Here is a 23,173-nt window from a genome sequence, read left to right as displayed (position 1 = left end):
GTCTCTAAGCAATTGTTTACTTACTAAAGTTTTTAGGATAGTTCTCCTATCTCGTTCGAATTTTTCGGTTGACCCATGAAATGTGACACATCATATGTCACCTATCTAACCCAAATTAACGACTCAACCCTCAAGCACCAGATTTTCCGTAAACCCGGGAATGGGGTCTACAACATATAATCCAGGAACTTTCTCTCTCCGCTTCCGATGTGGGACTATTACAATCCACCCCCCTTAAAGGGCCCAACGTCCTTGTTGGCAGATCGTACTAGAGGAGGTACGGCTTTGATACCACAACTGTAACGACCCGATTTCCGTCAAGTCGCTACGAGCAAAAGAAAGTAAAAATCATGACGTTTTTTTTTTTTTTTATACAAGCATCAACGACGATCCCGATAGAATCTTATTACAACTGAAATATGTCTTATCATAACAAAGTATTGATAGACATAGTAAATGACGCAAGGCGTCAAAATGTAAAAACTCAGGAACAAACTCTCTGATCACACAGTCCCTTATCCCATGGTTCCTTCATTTGCAAATGCTCCGCCATCTAATGCCTCAACTCCTGTGGTGGAGGAATCAACGTCAAAGCAGGGTCATCCAAAGACCGAGCAGAGTAAAAGAGACAATATAAACAGTTCATACAATATAATCCACATTTCAATAATGTCTAGAATAAAGATTACAATGCCCATGGCAATATAAATCAAAGGAGTGACAATAATTTCAATGTATGCTATGTATGCATGTATGCAACAATTTTATAAAATGAGACAGCACATTCCCCAGGTACATCCGGCTTTTCCCCCATTTATTTTTCTGTCAGTTCTTTTCTGACTTTTTCATTTTCTTTTATTTTTTTCTGCCGGTGTCCTTGCCGCACGGCTAACCACTACCCCTGTCTGAAGGCAGTGACGTTATGGACTTGGATTACGGTCTCGCATTTGCCGAGCCGGGGATACTATCCCTCGGGGATACTTTCCCTTTTTGGTTGGTTTGCCAACGAAAGGCAGTACACGCTTCTCGCGTTGGCCTTTGGACCTTAGGTCCCAGGATGATTCCACCACACCCTTATGTTCCCCTTCACTCTCCCCCATGTATGCAACATGTATGCAATTACTTACCTTTGCCTTTCTTCCAGCATTCATTTCAATTCATTTGATTCCAGCATTCATTTCAATTCATTTGATTCCAGGCAAGCGAGTATAAATTCACTAAGCAGGTATTTATCAGGCAATTTATAAGCAGAGCTACATTGCATAGACAATTATATTGAATACCATTACAAGACAAGGTCTAGCTGTCACCTGCCTTTTCTTATAGTCGCAGTAGGACGAGATGGCTCCTGTAGGCAAATAAGTGAAATAGGTCAACTTATTTTAGTCTAGGTCCTTTTAATATCACACAGACAACACTTGTCCTTTCTGTGTCCATTTATGTCCTAAAATAAGGTTCCCTGTGTTCACTATTCATGTGGGCCCCACATGCTACTATTCATGTGGGCCCCATCATGTCACTATTTATGTGGGCCCTGCATGTCACTATTTATGTGGGCCCCATCATGTCACTATTTATGTGGGCCCTGCATGTCACTATTTATGTGGGCCCCATCATGTCACTATTTATGTGGGCCCCATCATGTCACTATTCATTTCACCATAAGTTGATAAAGTTTACTTTACGGTTACTATGCTAGTATTTCACCGTTAAGTATATAGGTGGTAGAACCAACCATTACTTTATCCATATAGGGGGTAAAACCAACCATTACTTCAAATAAAATATAGGTAGGTGGTAGAACCAACCATGAAAGAGATCATTAAATAATTTAGGTGGTAGAACCAACCATGAAAGAGATCATTAAATAATTTAGGTGGTAGAACCAACCATGAAAGAGAGACTATTATAAAAGACTTACTTGGTAGTGGATTTTCTTTTTCCTTCTTCTCTCTCTCTCTTCCTCTTTCTCTTTCTTCTCTTCTCTTCCTCTCTCTCTCTCTCTTCTCTTCTCTTCTCTTCTCTTCTCTTCTCCTTTTCTTCTCCTCCTCCTCCTCTATTTATAGACATTTTTTTGCATAGTACTTTTTGCATAGTAAAGACTATTTACTATTTTAAATTATTATTTCTGTCGGTCAATAGTATTTTTGCATAGTACTTTTGCATAGTAAAAACTATTTACTATTTTAAATTATTATTTTCGTCGGTTAACAGTATTTTGCATAGTTAATAATATTTTTTTATTATTAATTTTGTCGGTCAATAGTATTTTTGCATTTTTTTATTATTATTTTCGTCGGTGCGATGATATTTTCGTTTCCACTAGGGATGGGTCCCGCTGGTGGTAGGACCCGCTGGTCGTGGGGCCCGCTGATGTGGGACCCGCTGGCGTTGGATCCGCTGATGTGGGGCCTGCTTGTATGGGGCCCGCTGATGTGGGACCCGCTTATGAATAGTACTCGGTGGGTCCTACTGTGAATAATACTTTTAAATAGTGTATCTTAAATAGTAATTCTGCATAGTAATCTTGCATAGTATTTTAAATAGTAATTATGAACAGTATTTTAAATAGTAATTCTAAATAGTAATCTTGCATAGTGACTATTTTTAATATATATTTTTAATATATATTTTTACCGGTTATTACACCTCCACTATGTTTTGATATCTTACGACTCCAAGCCCCCCAACCTTTATAGAAGGCAGACTGGCAGCTGATTTATGAGCTGAAAGCCTGAAACCTTTTACACTTGAGTTGTCACTTAATAAAATGTTCTATGATTTGTGGCTACAGACACGAGTTTCACATATCGACACGGACATGGAGTGTCTGACACGGCAAATCCCCCATATTTAGAAAAGGGGACACGACTAAACTAGAAAATATATATACATATATATATATATATATATATATATATATATATATATATATATATATATATATATGATGCAACAACAAATATTAGTTAAAAAGAGCTAAATAAGAGTTTATAATAAAAGAAAAGTTAATAATAAAAGCAGTAAACACAATATGCAATAATAAAATAGACACATGACACGACACAAAAAACGTCTCCACACACCCACTTTAAGTCTAACACTTATAGCAATACATTTAAAAGTGTCCCATGGAGTGTCGACACCGGTGGGCACGAGTGATGTGTTGGACACGGCAGGACACGTGTGTCAGCAATAAATTCAAAGTGTCGGCTAAATCATAGAAAATGTTCCTTTGAATCCTTTCAATTTTTTCGGCTGACGAAGAAGGGATTTTAAATATAGAAAGGAAGTTTTAGGGAAGCTTTAGATGGGAATGGCTTATAAGGAAGCTTAAAGATTTATTCGTTCAGGGACGGAGAGGTAACTCCCATTTCAGTTCTCTATCCATGAGTCTTTCCTCTCTTATCACCAGATCCCAATTGTGTTTGTGTGGACTTAGACTTCCGCCTTTTAGAGGATGTCCTAAATAGATTATAAGGATAGACAATGCGGTAACCCCAGAAATGGAAGCCATTTATGTCGACACTTTGTTGAGATCCAGCGTAGAAAAGAATTATCTCTATTAAGTTTTAACTCATTTCTATCTTCCATGAAAATATAATCAATTGATTGGCCTCCAGATTAAAGAGGAAGGGAGAAATGGGGTTGCCCTGTCGAAGCCGTCTACAGGGGAAGAAGTCGCCAAACTACCCTCCAGTTATTACGACCATAGTTTTAAACCTCCCTCCTGTCATTGTGGACGCCCCAGAGTCGACTCCCTTTTCCCTTGGCCGCTTTCCACTTTTTGCGACCACGTTCTGCATTTTTCCCGAGTCAATAAAAACTCCTTTGACTCTCCCGAGTTATGATCATGTCAAACGAGTACTAAGCCGTGTCAACCATGTTCTTTGCCGCGTCCGGGTCGGGTCGACAAGGATTTTTCTTGGCCGCATTTTGACCCGGCTCCTTATTTTTAAATTCTGATTACGACAGAGAAATTGATGAAAAGAAAGCAATGAGACACTATTCTGCCACTAGTTGAATTCACATATAACTATTCCACGTACTGGAAATAAGCTGTTTGAGATTATGTATATAAGATAGCCAATTTATTATTAAGAGTTGATTCCTTTGCCTAATTCAGAGAATGCTAGCTAGGAAACAGAAGAAACGATTGAACACATGAAAGAGTTGCTTGAGGAAGTCCATAAAAAATTGAGGACATGAATGCAACATGTAACTCCAAATTGGATATTCTTCTTTTTCGACAAGTATTTGAAGAGGGTGATGTAGTTATGGTGAAGGTTAGAAATCCTCCATGCACACATCCTAGCTTTTGAATTCGTCACAGGGGACCATATGAGGTATTAAAGCAAATCAATGAAAACACACATAAGATGGATCCCTCAAACACCTGAGTATTGACAAACACCTTTAATGTAAAAGAACCATCTTCTTATTGAGGCACTGTAAGGGAAGAAGATATCCACTGAGAAACACTAGATTAAAGATGGAGGCAGAATTTTTTCATAGAATAGGCTTAACCCATGTTCAATGAAGGCATGCATTTTGGTGGAAGAGTTACAAGACGTTGCACGAGGCAGGCTGTGTTGGCTAGTGGACATGCATCACACACCAGGGGCCTGGGCTGAAAGAGGGTCAATCATAGGAATTTATCCGATTTGGTCTTTTATGGAAAGTTTATGATATGGTTCATGAAAGAGGAATCTTCTAGTCCCCTCTGGATGAGTTGAAATATAGCTGCTACAGCAAAACAAAAAAAAGAGTTCCCGCATGAGCACTGGCAACAAGAAATGCATGATGTTTGTGAGGAAACCAATCATATTTCAATACCTATGAGATCAATTCCCCTAACTAGTACAATCAATCAAATCCTCATATGGCAAGGTTTTAAATTTCGGTTTCGGTCACCACTGAAACGTTTCGGTTTCCGGCCGAAATTTCGGCTGAAATCATGTAAAAATATGATTATGATTTCGTTTTTTTTAAATTTCGACCGAAATGTCTAAAATGTCGGCGTAAATTTCGGCGATTTTAGCGGAAAATTTGGCTATTTCGGTGGGGATTAGCTTTCAACAGTTATCCGCTCCACACTTTCGGTGGATTTTTTAAAAATTTAGATGGATCTATTTAAAATTTCAGTGGAAATTTTGTAAAAATGGCTAAAAACTTTTAGTGACCGAAATCTTGTAAAGAAACGACTTCATGTAAATTTCGTTTCGGTCGCGGCCGAAACCGAAATTTAAAACCATGTCATATGGTAGGTCTGGAGAAAAAAAAGGAGTGGGGTGGGGGTTGGGGGGGCTGCTTCTAGGCAAAACCTCCTGCCTATTTGCGTCGCTTTTTCCTTTATCACTGAGCGGTCATTTAAGGGCCTTAGCTGGTGTTCCGGGCTCTTTCCCTCTCGACCGGTGTTTAAAAACTCGTTGACACGACAAGGAACTCGCCCGAGTCGACATGGATTTTTTCTTGGCTGCGTTCTGCGTTGCACCACATCCGTATTCCGTGTTTTGCCTTATAGAGTCAATAAAAACTCCTTTGATTCTCCCGAGTTATGACCACGCCAACTGCATTCTTTGCCGCGTCTGTGCCGAGTCGACAAGGATTTTTCTTGGCTGCGTTCCGCGTCACACCCGCGTTTTTCTCGACGATGAAGCTTATACCCTATATTCCCAGTGGTCGACCTTGACTCGGAAGCTAGATTCTAAGTATAAGCTCTTGAAACTATTCTGAAGTTTGGATCTTTTGCATGTCAAAAAAAAAAAAAAAAAAAAAAAACCTATTCTGAAGTTGATTAGACGACCCTGATTTTGGATCTTTTCCATGGTCTATGAACTGTAATGTTGATAATCTGGAATCAATTTATTGTGATTGCGAAGTCACTGAATGAAGTCTTTCGTTTCTTTAAGAGGTGCTGATCCATAGTGAGGCAGATTTTAGTGCTTAGAGCTACCACTCACTGAAAAGGGTAAAGGAACAAGCACCTACTCCTATAAAGTAGCATGCTGTCATGAATTTGTTGGGTGACACAAAGGGACTGTTCCAAAATAGATGTCTTAAACATGATATCTGAGCCTTGATTTTGCCAGTCGTGGGTGTGCGAAGACATCATTCTCTTCTGAGGAGGGATGAATCTGCTGATTGAATTCCTATGGCTCAAAAAGTGGTGGAAGAGTGATCCTATTGCCTGACTCATGCCAGGAAAATCTCTGATACGTTTGATGTCTTTGAAGCCTTGAACTCGAGGACGAGTTACGAGTTCTCCCAAGGAGTAGGGACTGATGCAAATGTAATCTCATATGCGTCAAAGAAATCATAGAAGAAGAACAAAATCAGGAAAGAAGAAGCAAAGGGCTTATTAAGAACAAAGATCAAGAAGCAAGGGGCTGATTGTTTGCAGTCCCAAAATCTGGCCTAACATCAAATTACTACCATTGACCTCTCGTTTTATCATGTTATTTTAAACTTGGCATGGAAGATCATCATCAAGTCAACTTCATATGGTTCGAATTTGGGGCGAAATGGATCACATTTGTTATGGCTTAGGTGGCTAGAATAGGACTTGTTTGTTAATTATTGCACATAGGGGGAGATTTGTCTATTCTCATTTAAATAAACTTATGAAGGACACTTTAAAATTATAATTTATTTACTTGCACGAAAATTCACATGGAGAGGGAATTTAACCTAGTGTTTAATTAAGAGAAAGAAAGAGGAAAAGTGGTTCTTGGCTATTGTTTCTTCTTTTGTGATTGTTAGGTTTTATCCTATTTATCTTCTGCATTCGATTGATCGTCTTCTTGGATCCATTATTTGATGTCTTTTTCTTTTGATTTGATACTACTTTATAACAAGTTTGTATCATAGTTACAAAGTTTGGATTTGGGAATAAATTGGGCAAGCAAATGTGTGGGAGAAAATAGAAAAACCACATACTTTTTTTTAATCTATTTAGCTTGCATACATCTAATATATATACTTTATTTTCTATATAAAACGCAACAAAAAATCCATAAAATGATGGTAAAGTGCAGGTTTGTTCTCCTGAATGATTTGTTTTCTTAATTGCTGAATACATGTATACCAATGTTTTTAGTTATAGATCTATGCGTGTATGTGCTGATTTGTTTTTTTTTTTTTTTTTTGGATTTTTATGGTATGTATTTTTTCAAATATTTCTTTTGACGTGTTACATGTTTTGGTAATTTATGTGTTTCCAATGCACTGGATTCAGATTAGAAATATTATTATCCGACTTAATAGATGGAATGACTAGCCAATGGCTATATATTGTAGATAACTATGCTGCAGATCCTCCATGAGATGCATTGAGTTGCCTCTAATTGTATTTTTGAATACCTCCTGCCATTTGGCGATTCTGTTCTTCTGTTTGATTCTCTCATTGTATTTTGGAGTCCTTCCTGGTCTCTTCTCTTTTAATGAAATATCGTTACCATTCAAAAGAAGAAGAAGAAGGTATTCAAATATGGTTACAATTCACATGAAAAGAGGAAGATGTCTCTCGTTAAATGGCAGGAGGTTTGCAAACCGATTTAGGTTGGGGGTTTGGGTATTAGGAGATTGAAAGAGATCTTAGAGCATATAACATAATATTAATCGATGAAACCAAAGCAGGAGTAAATGCTAAGTTAGAGTTATGGAGGACTACTTTGGAATCCAAAGGTTTTAGATTGAGTAAGACTAAGACAGAGTATATGGAGTGCAACTTTAGTAATGTAAGGAGGCTGGACGAGAATGTAGTAAATATGACTGGACAGGAGGTACCTAAGAGGGATATCTTTCGCAATCTTGGTTCAATTCTACATAAGGAAGGAGAGGATGTTAACGATAGAATAAGAGCAGGTTGGTTGAAGTGGGAGTTTGCCTCAGTAGTTATCGACGAAACCAAAGCAGGAGTGCCGTGGTGTATGTTATTTGCAGATGACATAGTATTAATCGACGAAACCAAAGCAGGAGTAAATGCTAAGTTGAGTTATGGAGAACTACTTTGGAATCCAAAGTTTTAGACTGAGTAGGACTAAGACAGAGCAAGGTTGCCAGGGCGGGAATCGAAAGCGGGATTCGAAGGCTCCGGGGATGGTTGGGAGCGGGATTCGAAATTTCGTTGGGGAATCGTCGGGGAGTCGCCGGAGATTCGCCGGGGATTCGCTGGAGAGTTGCCGGGGACACCCATTGCCAATGTACTTCGCAATTAAAGCCACTGGATTTTTCTCACATCATGTACATTAGCCTCCTTTGCAATCAAAGCCACTGAATTTTTCTCACCCATTGCCACTGACGATGGGTGTGGGGTGATCAAAATGGGCGTAAATATCACTCCCCTAAACCGTTCTCAAGCCCGGAAACCTCTCAAGCAGTTAACCATTCACACAGAAACCGTTCCGGGGGGGGGGTTATATCCTGGGAATCGCGGGGGAAACGGATTTCACGGAATGGGATTCACGATTTTGGGTAATGTGAATCCGCTAATTTTATTATCAATGAAACGCAAATCCATAAATGAAGAATCGCGATTCATGTGGAAAAGAAATCGCGATTCCCAAATACGGATTCACGTTTTCGATGAAAAGGATACTGAATTCCCCTATTTTGGGGAATCGAACCGAATCCCGAATCCGATTCGCGAATCGGGGAATTGCTATTCCCCACCTGTGAAAATGAAACTTGCTTCCTTGAGACAGAGTATATGGAGTGCAACTTTAGTAATGTAAAGAGGCGGGACGAGGATGTAGTAAATATGACTGGACAGGAGGTACCTAGGAGGGATATCTTTCGTTATCCAGTATGAAGTGTCGTGGTGTATGTTATTTGCAGATGACATAGTATTAATCGACGAAACCAAAGCAGGAGTAAATGCTAAGTTAGAGTTATGGAGAACTACTTTGGAATCCAAAGGTTTTAGACTGAGTAGGACTAAGACAGAGTATATGAAGTGCAACTTTAGTATTGTAAGGAGGTGGGACGAGGATGTAGTAAATATGACTAGACAGGAGTTACCTAAGAAGGATATCTTTTGCTATCTTGGTTCAATTCTACATAAGAAAGGGGAGACTGAAGAGGATGTTAACCATAGAATAAGAGCAGGTTGGTTGAAGTGGAAGTTTGCCTCAGGAGTTCTGTGCGACCGTAAAATCCCTATCAAGTTGAAGGGAAAGTTTTATAAGAAAGCTGTGAGGCCAGCCATGCTGTACGGGTCAGAATGTTGGGCCACCAAGAAGCAGCATGTGCATAAGATGATCAAAGCAGAGATGTGAATGCTTAGATAGATGTGCGGCCACACAAGGTTAGATATAGTTAAAAATGAAGACATTCGTAAAAAGGTGGGGGTGGCACCAATTGAGGAGAAGATGAGAGGGCACCACTTAAGATGGTTTGGACATATCCAACGTAGGCCTTTGGATGCTCGGGTGAGAGGAGACGACTCGTGCCAAATTGATGGAGTAAAAAGAGGTAGGGTTAGAAACAGTGAGGAAAGACTTGATAGCTAGGAACATAACAGAGAACATGACCTTGGATAGGATAGAATGGAAGAAAATGATCCACGTAGAAGAACCCAACTAGAGCCAGGATTAGAGCCGGGTAGATTTCTTTCACCCTTCTTCATGAAATTTTTCTAAAGGATTCATTTAGCCGACCCCAACTAGTTTGGGACAAAGGTTTTGTTGAGTTGAGTTGAGTTGAGAATATGTCAGTTGTTTTGGGTCAGACAAGAGGGTTTGAATCTGGTGCACGGTTGGGGAATTTAGTGTCAAATCATGCTACCTTCATCTATCACCAGGCATGGGTTCTTTGCAGGCGGCCAAAATTTAGTCCATTCCAGCGCCTCTTAGGGTGTGTGCTTTTGGGTGGACGACAGTCTTGACAAGATTCTTACAGTAAACCATCTGGGAAGTTGTCATATGCTAATAGTGGATCATTGCGCGATGTGCTTAGAGGCAGGCGAGGCGAGACACTGGAGCACCTTCTTTTACATTGCAAGTTTGCACGCCTTGTGTGGAGTAAAATTCGTAGTAGGTTTGGCATGAGTTGGGTCTTCCCTGCCAAGCTGGGAGATCTTATTAGTGCTTGAAGGAAAGAAATGCTAGGATCTTTAAAGGCACGAGCTCTATTGTTAAAATCTTACGATTTGAATCTTACGATTCAAATTAATTCGTGTGTTGAATGATTCAAATTGGACAAAGAATCTTTTTCATAAAAATCTTACGATTCAAGTACGATTCGATTTTGACTCGTGCGATTTTACGATTTTGTCTGTTTTGGATTTTGAGAACTGATCGTGATTTCAAAATGAAAATCATTTCAAAATGCTTGGTTTATTGCTGACATTTCTTTGTATGGTGATTATTATAGATTTGAGTATTGCTTTGTTTACTGTTGTGATAAATTATATAATGATTTATTATATAATTATATAATGAGTTACTATATTTCAAAAATAAATAAATTATATGATGATTTATTATATGATGAATGTAGTTTGTGCTTTGTTTAGTAATTTATTGTGTGATGAATATGGTTTGTGCTTCGGATTACTTATCGTGGGATTTTATTTTTAATTTAATAGTTTCAAATGGAAAATATACAATTACTCAGTTTATTCTTATTTTTTACCTTTTTATATTTTTTAATTTTTTTTTCTTTTTTATATATATAAATATGAAAAATCTTACGACTTACGATCCGATTCGAACCCTGTTACGATTTACGATTTCATTTTGATTTTCAGAACCTTGGGCAAAAGTAGAAAGTCGCATCATATATTCATCAGGGTCATTGCACTACCCATTTCTTGGGCTAGATCCTTTCCAAGTTTCAGATTCATCTCCGCATAGGACCTTTGGTTTGGTTGGAAGGATATCTGCTTCAGTGGTGAGAGTGCTATTCAAGGTGGGCGTCAGTGGAGTCCTCCTCTTGGATTTCTCAAATTCAACCTTGATGGATCCTTCTTGGGCAACCCGGGCCCCTCAGAGATTGGAGGTCTTCTTAGGAATGAGGAGGGGACGAAGATTTAGTCTTTCTCGGGCCCGATTGGTTGTGCCGACTCTAACATGGCTGAAATTAGAGTGGCACTCCAAGGTCTTAGATTCCTGGAAGCCCTGGAGCTGTCTAAGGTTATTATTGAAGGTGACTCCGCTTAACGCTATCGGGTGGCTAAAGGGCATCAAGGGTTTCCCTTGGCGATTCACACGTTGGATCGATGAGATTAGGGATCGTATTGGCAGATTTGAGTGATCTTTTCAACATGTTAAAAGATCCACAAATGTAGAAGCAGACAACCTTGCTAGGATGGAGTGGCGAAGTGGGACCTTGTATTTTTTGACTTTCCCCTCCTGAGAATGTGTTGGTTGTATCTTTTCTTTCCTTGTCCTTCCTTTCTTGTCCTATTGTTTGCTGACTAGCTCGGTTGGCGTTGTAATTGTTCTTTTTATTAATGAAATATTTGCCATTCAAAAAAATAAAATAAATGAAGACTGGAATCTTAGAGCTTCCATTCGAAGCTTCAATTTTATGGAAAATGCTGTGTTTGGATTGAAAATAAATTAATTCTGGATAGTTTTGCTATGGAAATCGAATAAAGCCATGGATATGGTTTCTTTTTAACGCTAATGGGTCTATTGTCCTCTTAGTTATATTGTAGTTTGTAGGGATCAAGATTTCACTGGAAACCAAGTTGAAAGGCTACAGCTTGACTTTGGATATTTTAACCTTTTGTGCATGTTCATTTTGGAATGTAGGCAATTCAAAGAATGTTATCACATGGTTGATCCTTAAGAATACTTTTCCATGACTTCCTATTGTATGGTTTGATTCAACACCAGAACAAGTATTCAACTCAACTCAACTCAACAAAGCCTTTGTCCCAAGCTAGTTGGGGTCGGCTAAAATGAATCCTTTAGAAAAATTTCATTAAGAAGGTGAAAGGAATCTACTCGGCTCTAATCCCGGCTCTAGTTATGTTCTTCTACGTGGATCATTTTCTTCCATTCTATCCTATCCAAGGTCATGCTCTTTGTTAACACCAGAACAAGTATTAAAAAAAAAAGATCTGCTGAAGTTGAAGTTTGTAAACTAAATGATAGGTATTGGCTGATAGATAGAACATAACAACGTAAGCATATTCACAATGCAAAATTTTTGCACCAAACATTTGTTTACCGGTGCCCAAGTCAAGAATTACACCATTAGGATGGAGTTTTTGGACACTGTTAATCCCAGTACATTCTTAGTATGTGAAAGAAGCCACCAAAGCACTTTAGACTTTCAATGGATTTTAGGATTTTTCTCTAACCCTTACTTCAGAATCTCAAGGAATCCATTCAATATATAGTGACCCCAGAAAGGGCTTCGTGTGATTGAGAGCCTATATAAGCACTTCCACGATTGGTAGAACTAATATCCCGTAACAGACAAGCATAAAATTGATCTCTTGTGTAAAGCACATACCAAAACGTAGTTGGGTTGTGAAAGTGTTTTAGAAATAAGAATTTATTTTCATCGCACCTGATTCACACACACATGCTAAGAAGTGGTAAATAGTTTACATGAATGTGAAAGAAAAAAAAAAACTGCAATAGGGTGATTACAAAAAAATAAAGAATGGAAGCCATTCCAAAATGTACAACTTGCCTTCTTGAATCATGATTCATAAGCTTCTTATCATTCCGACAAAAAAAAATCATAAGCTTCTCTCTATTTGGGTTTTTTGATGCCAGATATATTCCAAGAAGCTGGTCTACCCCTCTGGTTGCGTCCATATGAAGTCCTAGTTACGTCCTCCTACACAGCACTAATCGAAACAATTCCTGATACGGTGATTCTTTCTTTAACGAAAAGGTTATATTTCACTAATATATTTCACCAAAATGTTTGTGGCCCTTATCTATTAACATCCTTTTTTTTGTAGGCCTCGTTGCATTCTATCAAGAGCCGGTTTCCTAGTATCACAAGCTTGCGTGACTTTTTCATAGCCAAGTATGATGAACATTCTCCAAGTTTTAAGCTTGCTCAGGTAAATTAATGATTTTAAAACTGCATACGTTTCTGCTGTTTTTTGTAGTTTACCTACCATTCTCGACATTGTCTTACTTTACTAAGCACTATCCATTTTTATTGTCTTTGGATTGCTGATAATTGTTTGTTTGTTTGTTCTTTATTAATTGATTATTGTAATGGTACGTAGTTTTTGTTTGGCATCCATTAACATGCTCTATATTTCTTGGAACTGCAGTTCAATATATTCAGGCATACTTGTGGATTGCATTGAGATGAATAGTTGTATTGTCTTGATAAACAATTCCTAATACAAGATATGATACCCACTACTTCAAAATCTGATGCATTTATGTCATTTTCATCTCCAATATTTCACTATTAGTTGTATAGTCCTTATCCATGCTATTATATCTGGTCATCATAGGTTATAGGCATGTTCTCTGATCATGTGGGCGTGTACAGTTTATCAATACAAAATGCATTCTTGCATTATAAAGGAGTTATTCCAGCTCCCTATCTAAATATTTGGTCCATAATTCCAAACCTGTTAGATATCCAGGCAGAAGCACTAGTTTGCTGCATTTTCTTCTTTTATTGATTAAAGTGCCATACGTTTGATTAAGAGGCTGGTAATGGTTATCTTATTGGATTTACCTGTGTCAAAACGGTGTAAGTGGCTGCTCCGCAGTCTTTTTGGTTGGCTTGATTTTAGCTGAAAATTAACCTTAAGTTATAAGCTCTGGTGGCTACCTTTCTGGTTTCGTGGTTAATTTGGACCGAACAAGCAAGGGTAAAGTCATTTAACTTTGATTATAGTTCCTGGCATTTTACTGGCTGTGCAGAACTTTACCAGTGTCTTCCATATACAATGGGCTTTTGTTATGTTTTCTTATGGATCCCATCTTGTCAAGTGTACTTGTTAGTTGTTATAGAATCTTTAATATTTGCTGCACTTACTTGAAAGCATGGTTCTAAATTTCGCCTGAAACCAAAACAGAACTGCCAATATTTTTTCGTTTTCATTCCCACTGAAACGAAATCCGTCGGTAGACATTATAGCTTTTGGTAACATTTCTGTCGTGCCGACCAAAATGCTACCACTTTTGTATGTAAATTATAAAACTTCAGTGGACATGCCAAAATTATGACTAGAGTGCATAATAAAACTTTATGTTACACATTTTTGCTTGTTTCTTCAATTATAGTGCAAATGCATCGACTAATTGTTGATTTAATGCATTTGCATATGGATTAATGCATGAATTTTTATTTTTCACGGATTTATGGTTTTGAAAATTTGAAAAAATATAGTCGGAGTCATTTTTTTCGAAAATTAATTATTTTATTTAGTTTTGTTTGAAAATCCTTTCAAAATAGGTAAAAACTATATTTCTGGGTATTTTTCTATCTGTGAAGTGTTCTTTGTTTGATCTACTGATTAACAGAGTTTGGATTTTTATTTTTATTTTAAAATTAATTCTTTTATTATTTAGATTAGAAAATCCTTTAAATTTCCTTAATTATATTGTACTATCATTGCATTCTATTTTGTTTATTAGATTAACAAATAGAGTGGGTTTTTTCATACATTTTTGTGTTTATTTGACACGTATGAATGTGATTGTATGCATTTTCAGTTTTGAATGGACCTTACGATTCCAGACATGCGTGGCAACACTTGTCATTAGGTGTATGATCTTGTTAAACCATTGTAAATGATTTTCTTGCTTATGTTGGTTTCATCATTAGCTGTGATTTAGTCGACACTTTGAATTTATCGTTGACACGTATGTCATGTCGTGTCCACACGTGTCGTCATGCCTTTTGACACTCGTAAATGTACTGCTAGAAGTGTCATACTTAATGTGAGCGTCTCAATGGGTTTTTGTACCATGTCAAATGTGACATTCTATTTTATTATTGAATATTGTGTTTACCTCTTATTATTTTTTTTTTCTAAACTCTTGTTTTAGCTCTTTTTTAACTAATGTTTGTTATTAAATCCCTTCCTCTAAACCGAAAACCCTAAATAAACTCTTATTCCAATATTATAGTGATTATATCCTACTGGTCTCCCTTTTTCGTTGCATTTTACTGGTATCCCTTTTTTGTTGCATATTACAGACGGAAGAGAATAGATTAAATTGATGAGTTCGTTGTTATTTGATTAACTCTAGTTTGTTTTAGATTATAGTTGATTAATCCTAAGATTACGATTAAAAAAATCCTAAGATTATTAGCTTCTTAATTGAAATACTGTTTTTATATTTTTGCAAATTATGATAGTAATCACTAATTTTATATGTATGTATGTATGTTTATGTGCTATGTCACAATTTCGAGATTTTTAGGGGTGCCATGTCGGCCACCTCGTATCCGTGTCGAAATTTGACACACAAATCTGTGTTCTCAAATCATGATTATATATAATGTCTGTTTTATCAGTGTCCCCGTTTCTAAATTTTGGGAGCTTGCCATGTCAGACACTTGGTGTCCACAAATCATAAGTCATTAGGTGTTTGATCTTTGTTAAACCATTATGGAGTGTATTTATGCTTAGTCTAATATTTTCTGGAATTTCATCTTAAATTTCCATCATTTGCATGCATTTAAACTCCGTTGATTATTCAGAATTTCCACATAAATCTATGATCAAAACTGACATGGTTTCATTTCCATGGAGGAGGCCTACATGCATACTGAAATCAATATTTAAAACATTCGTGGGAAGAAATCAGGGAAATATAGTTGTTTGAAACATGTAAATCTTGGTTTTTAGGTTTGTGTCACAACTACTTGAGATTAGTTTTATCATTGTAATTGTGATGATTGTCTGTCATAGATCTTTTTTTTTTGAATGGTAAGGAATTATATTAAACCAAAAAAGAAAGATCCCGCGACCGAGATGGTTGGATCAAAATACATTGATGATGCATATAAAAGAAAAGCAGAAACTTAACCTAAGGGGGGAAGAAAATCAAATAACTCAAAAGAGGCCCGCACTACTCCATCTCTAGCTAGCCGGTCGGCCTTACTATTAGCCGATCTCTTAACGTGAGGTAACGATATTGGAGCCCTATCTATTTGATCCTTGATTTCATCCACCCAATGTGAGCCTCCAAGGAGGCGATACACTGCTTCTCAATCAACGGATCACATTGAGGGAAGCGCCTTCGATAGCTACAAGAGGGAAGAGGGAGGGATCCGGAATTCTAACTCCTTGAAGAATCGCTCTAAGTTTCGCTTGATTCGAATCTGCCGTACCAATAAGACCCGAGAAAGACCATTTTGTCTCCCCACGATCATCTCTAAGGAGACCACCAATGCCTGGTAGCCCCGGATTCCCAAGGCTCGACCCATCAAAATTAAGCTTAAACTGCCCTGGTAAAGGAGTCCAAAGTTGGGATACGGCATCTTTTGGCTCACTCCCCTAATATACTTCTGGCCACCCATGCCACAAATCGAAGGCGGATACAAAACGAAATGATGGTAAGCATCGCACCCATGCAATAGTAAGAGCCAAAATCTTTGAGAAGATGAATTGGAGACTCTTTACTAACCCCTTAATAATCCTGGCCTTTCTTTCCTTCCATTCCACCCAAATAGTGGCAAGCAGTATGATGTTCCAAAGAGTCTTTCCTTTCTTTCGCAAGGGCACCAACACCCAACAATCTAGAAGGTCGCTCAACTTATGGAGAAAACATAATAAAGGCCAAATGTATCCAATATTCGGCTCCAAAGATATCTTGCCACCTTACCATGAATGAACAAATGATCAACCATCTCACCTTCCTCTGCGCACAAGGCGCAATGATCAATGATAAGCATATGACGATTACGTAAACGATCCACGATAATGATTTTGTTGCGAACTGCTGCCCACCGAAAAGCACACACCCTCGGCGGGGCTGGGATGCTCCACACTCTAGCAATGGGCGAAGGAGCAGAGATCGAAACAATTTGTTGCTAAAAGGATTTGACGGAAAAGGACCCTGAGGAGCTCCAAATCCAAACCCAATTGTTATCACCAGATCTTTTATACAGATATAAAGTCCCAACCGGATTTCCCCGCAATCTCTTTCCCCGCAATCTCCTTTATTATACTGGGGGTTAAAGGCTTCCATTTTTGTCTCCATTATACACTCCAATTCCGGTTTATGTTTGACTACTAACTGCTTTACATGGGCCTTCTTCTCGAGGGAATCCACCCATTCACATTTCAGGAGACTATCCTCATGGGTACCTAAACTCTTGTCGATGCCCTCCCTAGGATGAGGCGTTGACTGATTCTTCTCTACCCCTCTCCGTGCACCTTCAGATTAGCAGATTCTTCATAATTTATCGAAGATTGTAATCTAATTTTATTCCATGAACTCATCAAACCTCACAAACACCTCTTGTGCAAGGGGGGGAATTAAACTAATTTTATTCCATGTTCAAAGTCCAATTCGTTGCATGGCCATATTTATGGGCTTTTCATTGGTGTATTTCCGAATCCTACTACAATTAAAACTAGAGCGATAAGCATCCAACTCTCTTAATAAAATTCATACTTTTCCTAAATCTTAGCTAAATTCCTAAATAATCTCAAATTTCCAAATAATCTCTACCACGGACGATCAACTCTCACTCAAATTTGTCCAGCTAAAAAAATTATAATAAAATAAATTTCCAATAATATGAAAAAGAAAATTTTAATGAATCTAAAATCTTTATGCTTTGGGATCAACATGGGCCATTGGTCTAGACCCCATCTCGATCTCTTGGTGATTTTGGGTGATCTGCCTGTGGATACTTTAATTGGGCAATATCTCGGGGTTTATCAATGATCCGTTTCATTTGACGCTCGATCTAATGGCCTGGCGGTTAATCTGAGGGTCCGAATTGATACAATCACGTCTTTGAAGCTCTCGGCCATTGATCTGTGAGATCTGAACAATCTGATCGTGCATCTGGCCTTAGAACGGCTGGGATGCAACTGAATCGGCAACCTATCCCGTAACTATTTTGGATGTCCACTGAGAAAGGAATGATTGCTGACGAAATAAGAGGTTTGATTTTTTATTTTTATTTTTTTTTTTGGGGGGGGGGGGGGGGGGGAGGGGAGGACAAAATGAAAATCATAAAAACTGGTTTTCATTGCAAAACTAAAACTAAATTGAAAATGATTGATGAGAAGGACGAAACGAAAAGCATAAAAACTGGTTTTCAATGGAAAACTAGATTGAAAATGATTGATGCAGAGCCACAAAGCAAGAAATATACCATGTTACAGTTATAACGGTGAATTTAGCGTATAAATTTTAATCGGGGTGAGCTTACAATTTCGCTACCTTACCCATATAGGGCGTTATGTGTGTACATGTGTTTTCATGCCAGGCTTCTAAGTTCTCTCCTACCCTAAGATGGCTGGTACCTTCCTTTAGTGCAAACTTTCATAACACTTCCTTGTCCACCCAAATCCCATAGCCACTGCTCCTTTGATGCCCTATGCCCAACCTTATGTTTAGATTTAGAATACCCAATCAACCATACCTCATGGGTTTGCATACATCCTTAGAAAATACTGGGTGAGAAATACTTGATTACATCCTTGCCAATGCTCTACAAGAACTTCTTAAAGCATTTGGTATGCTTATGGCAATTGAATACATCCTTGCCAACTGTCTACAGGAACTTCTTAATGTTTCCCTATTGCAGTAGAGCAGTGACTGGTAGTATATTGGCATATTGATCTTCGGCTGATTTTGATCAAATGATTTTTACCTTTGGGAGATAAGATCTTACTTTTTGAAAGTGTCAATTGTTTTTCATATTACTTCATCATTGACTGCTGAAGGCCCTTTGAGGGCTTATCCACTAGGAGATCTAAAAATAAGGAAGAATTACCTTTTATAATAAAAAATGGGCTAATCGCATTACTTCATCCTCGACATTTCCCCCTACCCTTAACATTCATCAATAATGCTTTGACAGGATACAACCTCAAAGCATGAAAGAATAGTTTTAAGATCTAATGCATGATTTTCTACATTAGTGCTCTAGCTTTGTCAAGCATTTCTTCTTGTCTATCAAGTATCCTTTGCCCAGATTGCCTAAAACCATTGTATATTTCACATTTACTCCTCAGTAGATATATGCTGTTGAAGTAGAAATGAGGGAAGAAGAGAGTGAGTTGGAGAGAACTTCCCCTCACTTATGTATTTATATTAAGAAGAAAGGTACAAAGCCAACTATGCCCTTAGGCATTCTACATATTCTAAAACTACCGTGCAAGCTGGAATGTATATATCACACATTCCTAGCTTGTTACAAATATCGCTTAACTTAGCTTTACTCAATGAATTTGTATACATATTGGCTAGCTGATCCACAGATCGAGTGAAAACTGTGCATATCTCACCCTTCTGGATTCTCTGACGAATAAAATGGTAGTCCACCTCAATATGTTCCATTTGTTAATGGAAGACTGGATTGGTAGCAATATGTATGGCAGCCTTGTTATCACAATACAACCGAGAAGGTGAAGAAGGAATAGTACCATTCTCAAACAAGAGTGAACGCAGCCAGATAAGCTCTGTACTCGTGTGTGCCTTGGCCCTGTATTCGGCTTTAGCATTGGACTTGGCTATGCCATCTTGTTTCTTGCTTCTCCACGACACCAACTTACCTCCTACAAAGGTGCAATACCCAGTGGTTGATCCCCTATCTGCTGGAGATCCATGCCGTTCTGCATCAGAAAAACCTTCCATCTTCATATGGCCATGCCTTTTAAATAACATTCATAGAGTGCCTTTCAAGTACTTGAGAATTTGGACTATTGCATCTTAGTGAGAGGTACGTGGGGAGCTCATATGCTGACTGACTACCCCTATAGCATATGAGATATCTGGGTGTATGGTTGTGAGGTATATGAGCTTACCAACTAGTCTCCTATATCTTCCTGGGTCATCTAACAAGTCCCCCTCTTATGGAATAAGCTACATTAGGATTCATAGGTACAGATGCAGGTTTCACTCCAAGGTTTCCTGTCTTATCTAATAAATCAAATACATACTTTCTTTGTGATAGAGAGATACCTTGAGAAGAATATGCTACCTATATCCCAAGTATCTTAGGCGACCCAGATCCTTGGTGGAGAACTCTTTCTGCAGGAAACTCTTCAACTTATGTATGCCCCCTGAATTACTGCCAGTGATGATAATGCCATCAACATATACTATCAACAATATATAACCAACTGCAGACTGATAACTGGAAACTGAATGGTCTACGACGCATTGTTTCATGCCAAAATGCATGACAGCGTCACTGAATTTCCCAAACTATGCTCGCGGAGATTGCTTCAAACCATAGAGAGATTTCTATAGGCGACACATGGAGGACATCTCCCCTTGAGCAACATATCCTGGAGGTTGCTCCATGTACACCTCCTCAGTGAGGTCGCTATGGAGAAAGGCATTCTTCACATCTAATTGATATAGTGGCCAGCCATGATTAACGGCCAAAGAAAGTAACACACGAACTGATGGAATCTTCGCAACAAGATAGAATGTCTCAGTGTAATCAACACCAAAAGTCTGAGTATACCCTTTAGCCACTAACCGTGCCTTCAAATGCTCAACAGTACCATCTGACAAATACTTAATAGAGAACACCCATCGACATCTAATAGGGCGAGCACCAGAAGGTAGAGGAACCAAATCCCATGTCTGATTGGTGTAAAGTGCACCCATCTCTAGATCCATGGTTGCACGCCAACCAGGGTGAGCAAGAGCCTTGGCCACAGACTGTGGTAAAGTGATAGAGACCAAAGAAGAGACAAAGCCTCTGAAGGAGGGGATTAGATTATTAAAAGAGACGAAGTTAGAAATATGACGTGCAGTAGAATGAGAACGAGTGCACGAAGCCATAGGAGAATTAGATAGCTCAACAGAAGAAGGAAGAGGTGATACTTGAGAGGTAGATGCCTGGATCACCGGCTAGAAAGAAGATGCCTTGAGAGGAGGTTGGGGGGGTCTGCACACCAACGTCGCTGATAGTGTCTTGTAGTAGTAGGACTTGGTGTTGTCGAGGCTGGTGAAGGTGGTGTAGGCATGGTTTTAAATTTCGATTGAAACTTGAAATTTCGGTGCATACTGAAATCAAAATCGATAATACTCGAAATGGTATTTTATTTTGAAATTTTGGCCCAAAATTTCGTTCTTCTGTTTTTTTCCGAAAATCAAGGAATTTTCGTCCAAAAAAAATTGATTTTAAGAATTAAATAATATTTTCTTGAAATTTCGGCTGAAATTTAGTATGGGATTAAATATTATTGTTTTTATTGTTACGGGTTTTCGGCCCCGAACGAAATGGGTTTCGAAACCGAAATTTAAAACCATGGGTGTAGGGGCCGAGGTGGGTGCATCCACTAACACAAATAGAGGCGGAGGAGGCAGCACAACTGGGTCAGGTAGAATCAAAAGAGGAAGGGAAGGCGCCTGCTCGAGAACAAGCGGACGAGACTCATGTGGCTGGGCGAAGAATGGCTCGGACTCAAAGAAAGTCACATCGGCAGACACAAATCATCGACGAAGACGAGGACTGTAGCAATGATATCCCTTCTGGGTACGAGAGTAACCCAGAAGACACATCGCTCCGACCGCGAGTCTAACTTATCACGACCAGGACCTAGATTGTGAACAAAGCAAACGCAGCCAAATACCCGAGAGGTAAGAGGGAAAAGATCCTGGTCAGGATGTAAGACCATGAAGGGTGAGTCACCACTAAGAACCAATGACAGGAGACTATTAGCAAGGAAGATTGCGGTAAGAATAGCATCACCCCAATAGGTTTTAGACAACCGCATTTGAAAAAGAAGGGTGCGGGCCACCTCAAGTAGCGCAGTTTCCTCTCTGCAACACCATTTTTTTGAGAGGTGTAGGCACAAGATGACTGATGAAGGATGCCATGAATGGAGTGGTAATCCTGAAAACCATTTGACCCAGAAAAATATTCTCTAGCATTATCAGCGTGTAGACATTTGAGATTGCAATTATATTGGTTTGTAATTTTAGCCTGAAAAACACGAAAGGCAGAAAAAAAACCTCAGAATGATCTCTAAGTAAAAATAGCCATGTCATACGCGAATAGTCTTCAATAAAAAACAATATGTATTCATAACCAGAAGAAGACGCGACCCTAGAAGGTCCCCATACATCGGAATGAACTAACTGAAAAGGACTCAACACTCTACTGACTGCTCGGGGTGGAAAAGACAAACGATGGTGTTTCCTGAGTTCACATGACTCACTGAAAATGAGAATCAGGTCCAGGAACTAGATACGTTTGTTGCAGCTGCTGAAGAGAAGGATGGCCAAGACGACAATGCCACCATTAGGCATCAACAGAACTATGTAAGGTAGCTGTAGGCGTGCTACAATCCAGACGATAAAGCCCATCCACCTCACGTCTCGAGAAAATCGTCTTCCAAGTCGAGAGACCGTGAAAGAGACAATAAGAGGGGTAAAATGAGACAGCGCAATTGAGACTTTTAGTAAGCTGGCTAACAGAAAGTAAACTGAAAGGAGACTTAGGAACACATATGATTGAAGATAACAGAAGGCTAGGATGAGGAGAAATACTACCACTACCAGAGATGTGAGTAGTGGTCCCATTAGCAAGTGTAATTGATTGAGAGACAATGAAAAGCTCGAAAAGAGGTAAGCTGAGAAGAGTTACCAGTCATGTGGTTCGAGGTCCCCAACTCATTAATCTAGGAGTGAGAGCTAGAAAGAAAAGTAGTAGGTGAACTACCTGGCTGTGCAAAGCCCGCAGTAGGAGGACGAGCGCTCAAGCGAAGGCGCTGAAATTCCTCATAGTCGGCCAGCGATAAAGTGAATGTGTCATCGGCTGGCACGGGAGTGGTGGAGGAGGAAGGCGAAGTCTTGGGGGGACGAGCAACAACGAGGTGAGCTAAGCGAGTCTGGCGAAGTTTGGGATGAAGGATGTAACAAGTGTCGACATGATGGCCCTCTCACTGACAATGAGTACAATATGAACAACCATGACCGCCACCAGCACGGCCCCTGCCATGGGGAGAAGAACCACCACTACGACCAGAGTGAACACCACCATCATAGGCTGCCAGGGTAGTGCTATCAACAAGAACAGC

General features: G+C 38.9%; 1 protein-coding gene across 1 annotated transcript in view; it reads left to right on the top strand.

Annotated features, from left to right (window-relative positions):
• LOC143857706 (phosphatidylinositol 4-kinase beta 1-like) overlaps positions 1-23,173 on the top strand; it is a 70,612-nt gene that overhangs the window by 30,320 nt on the left and 17,119 nt on the right. Inside the window, exons 9-10 of the mRNA XM_077368154.1 lie at positions 12,738-12,835; positions 12,929-13,033. Coding sequence (XP_077224269.1) covers positions 12,738-12,835; positions 12,929-13,033 — 203 coding nt within the window. The remainder of the gene's footprint in view (positions 1-12,737; positions 12,836-12,928; positions 13,034-23,173) is intronic.

The sequence above is a fragment of the Tasmannia lanceolata genome, unplaced genomic scaffold (assembly GCF_043159265.1).
Source record: "Tasmannia lanceolata isolate RefF3 unplaced genomic scaffold, GAP_Taslan_0.1 ptg000025l, whole genome shotgun sequence".
Taxonomy (NCBI): domain Eukaryota; kingdom Viridiplantae; phylum Streptophyta; class Magnoliopsida; order Canellales; family Winteraceae; genus Tasmannia; species Tasmannia lanceolata.
This window is presented reverse-complemented; position numbering and strand designations above follow the sequence as displayed.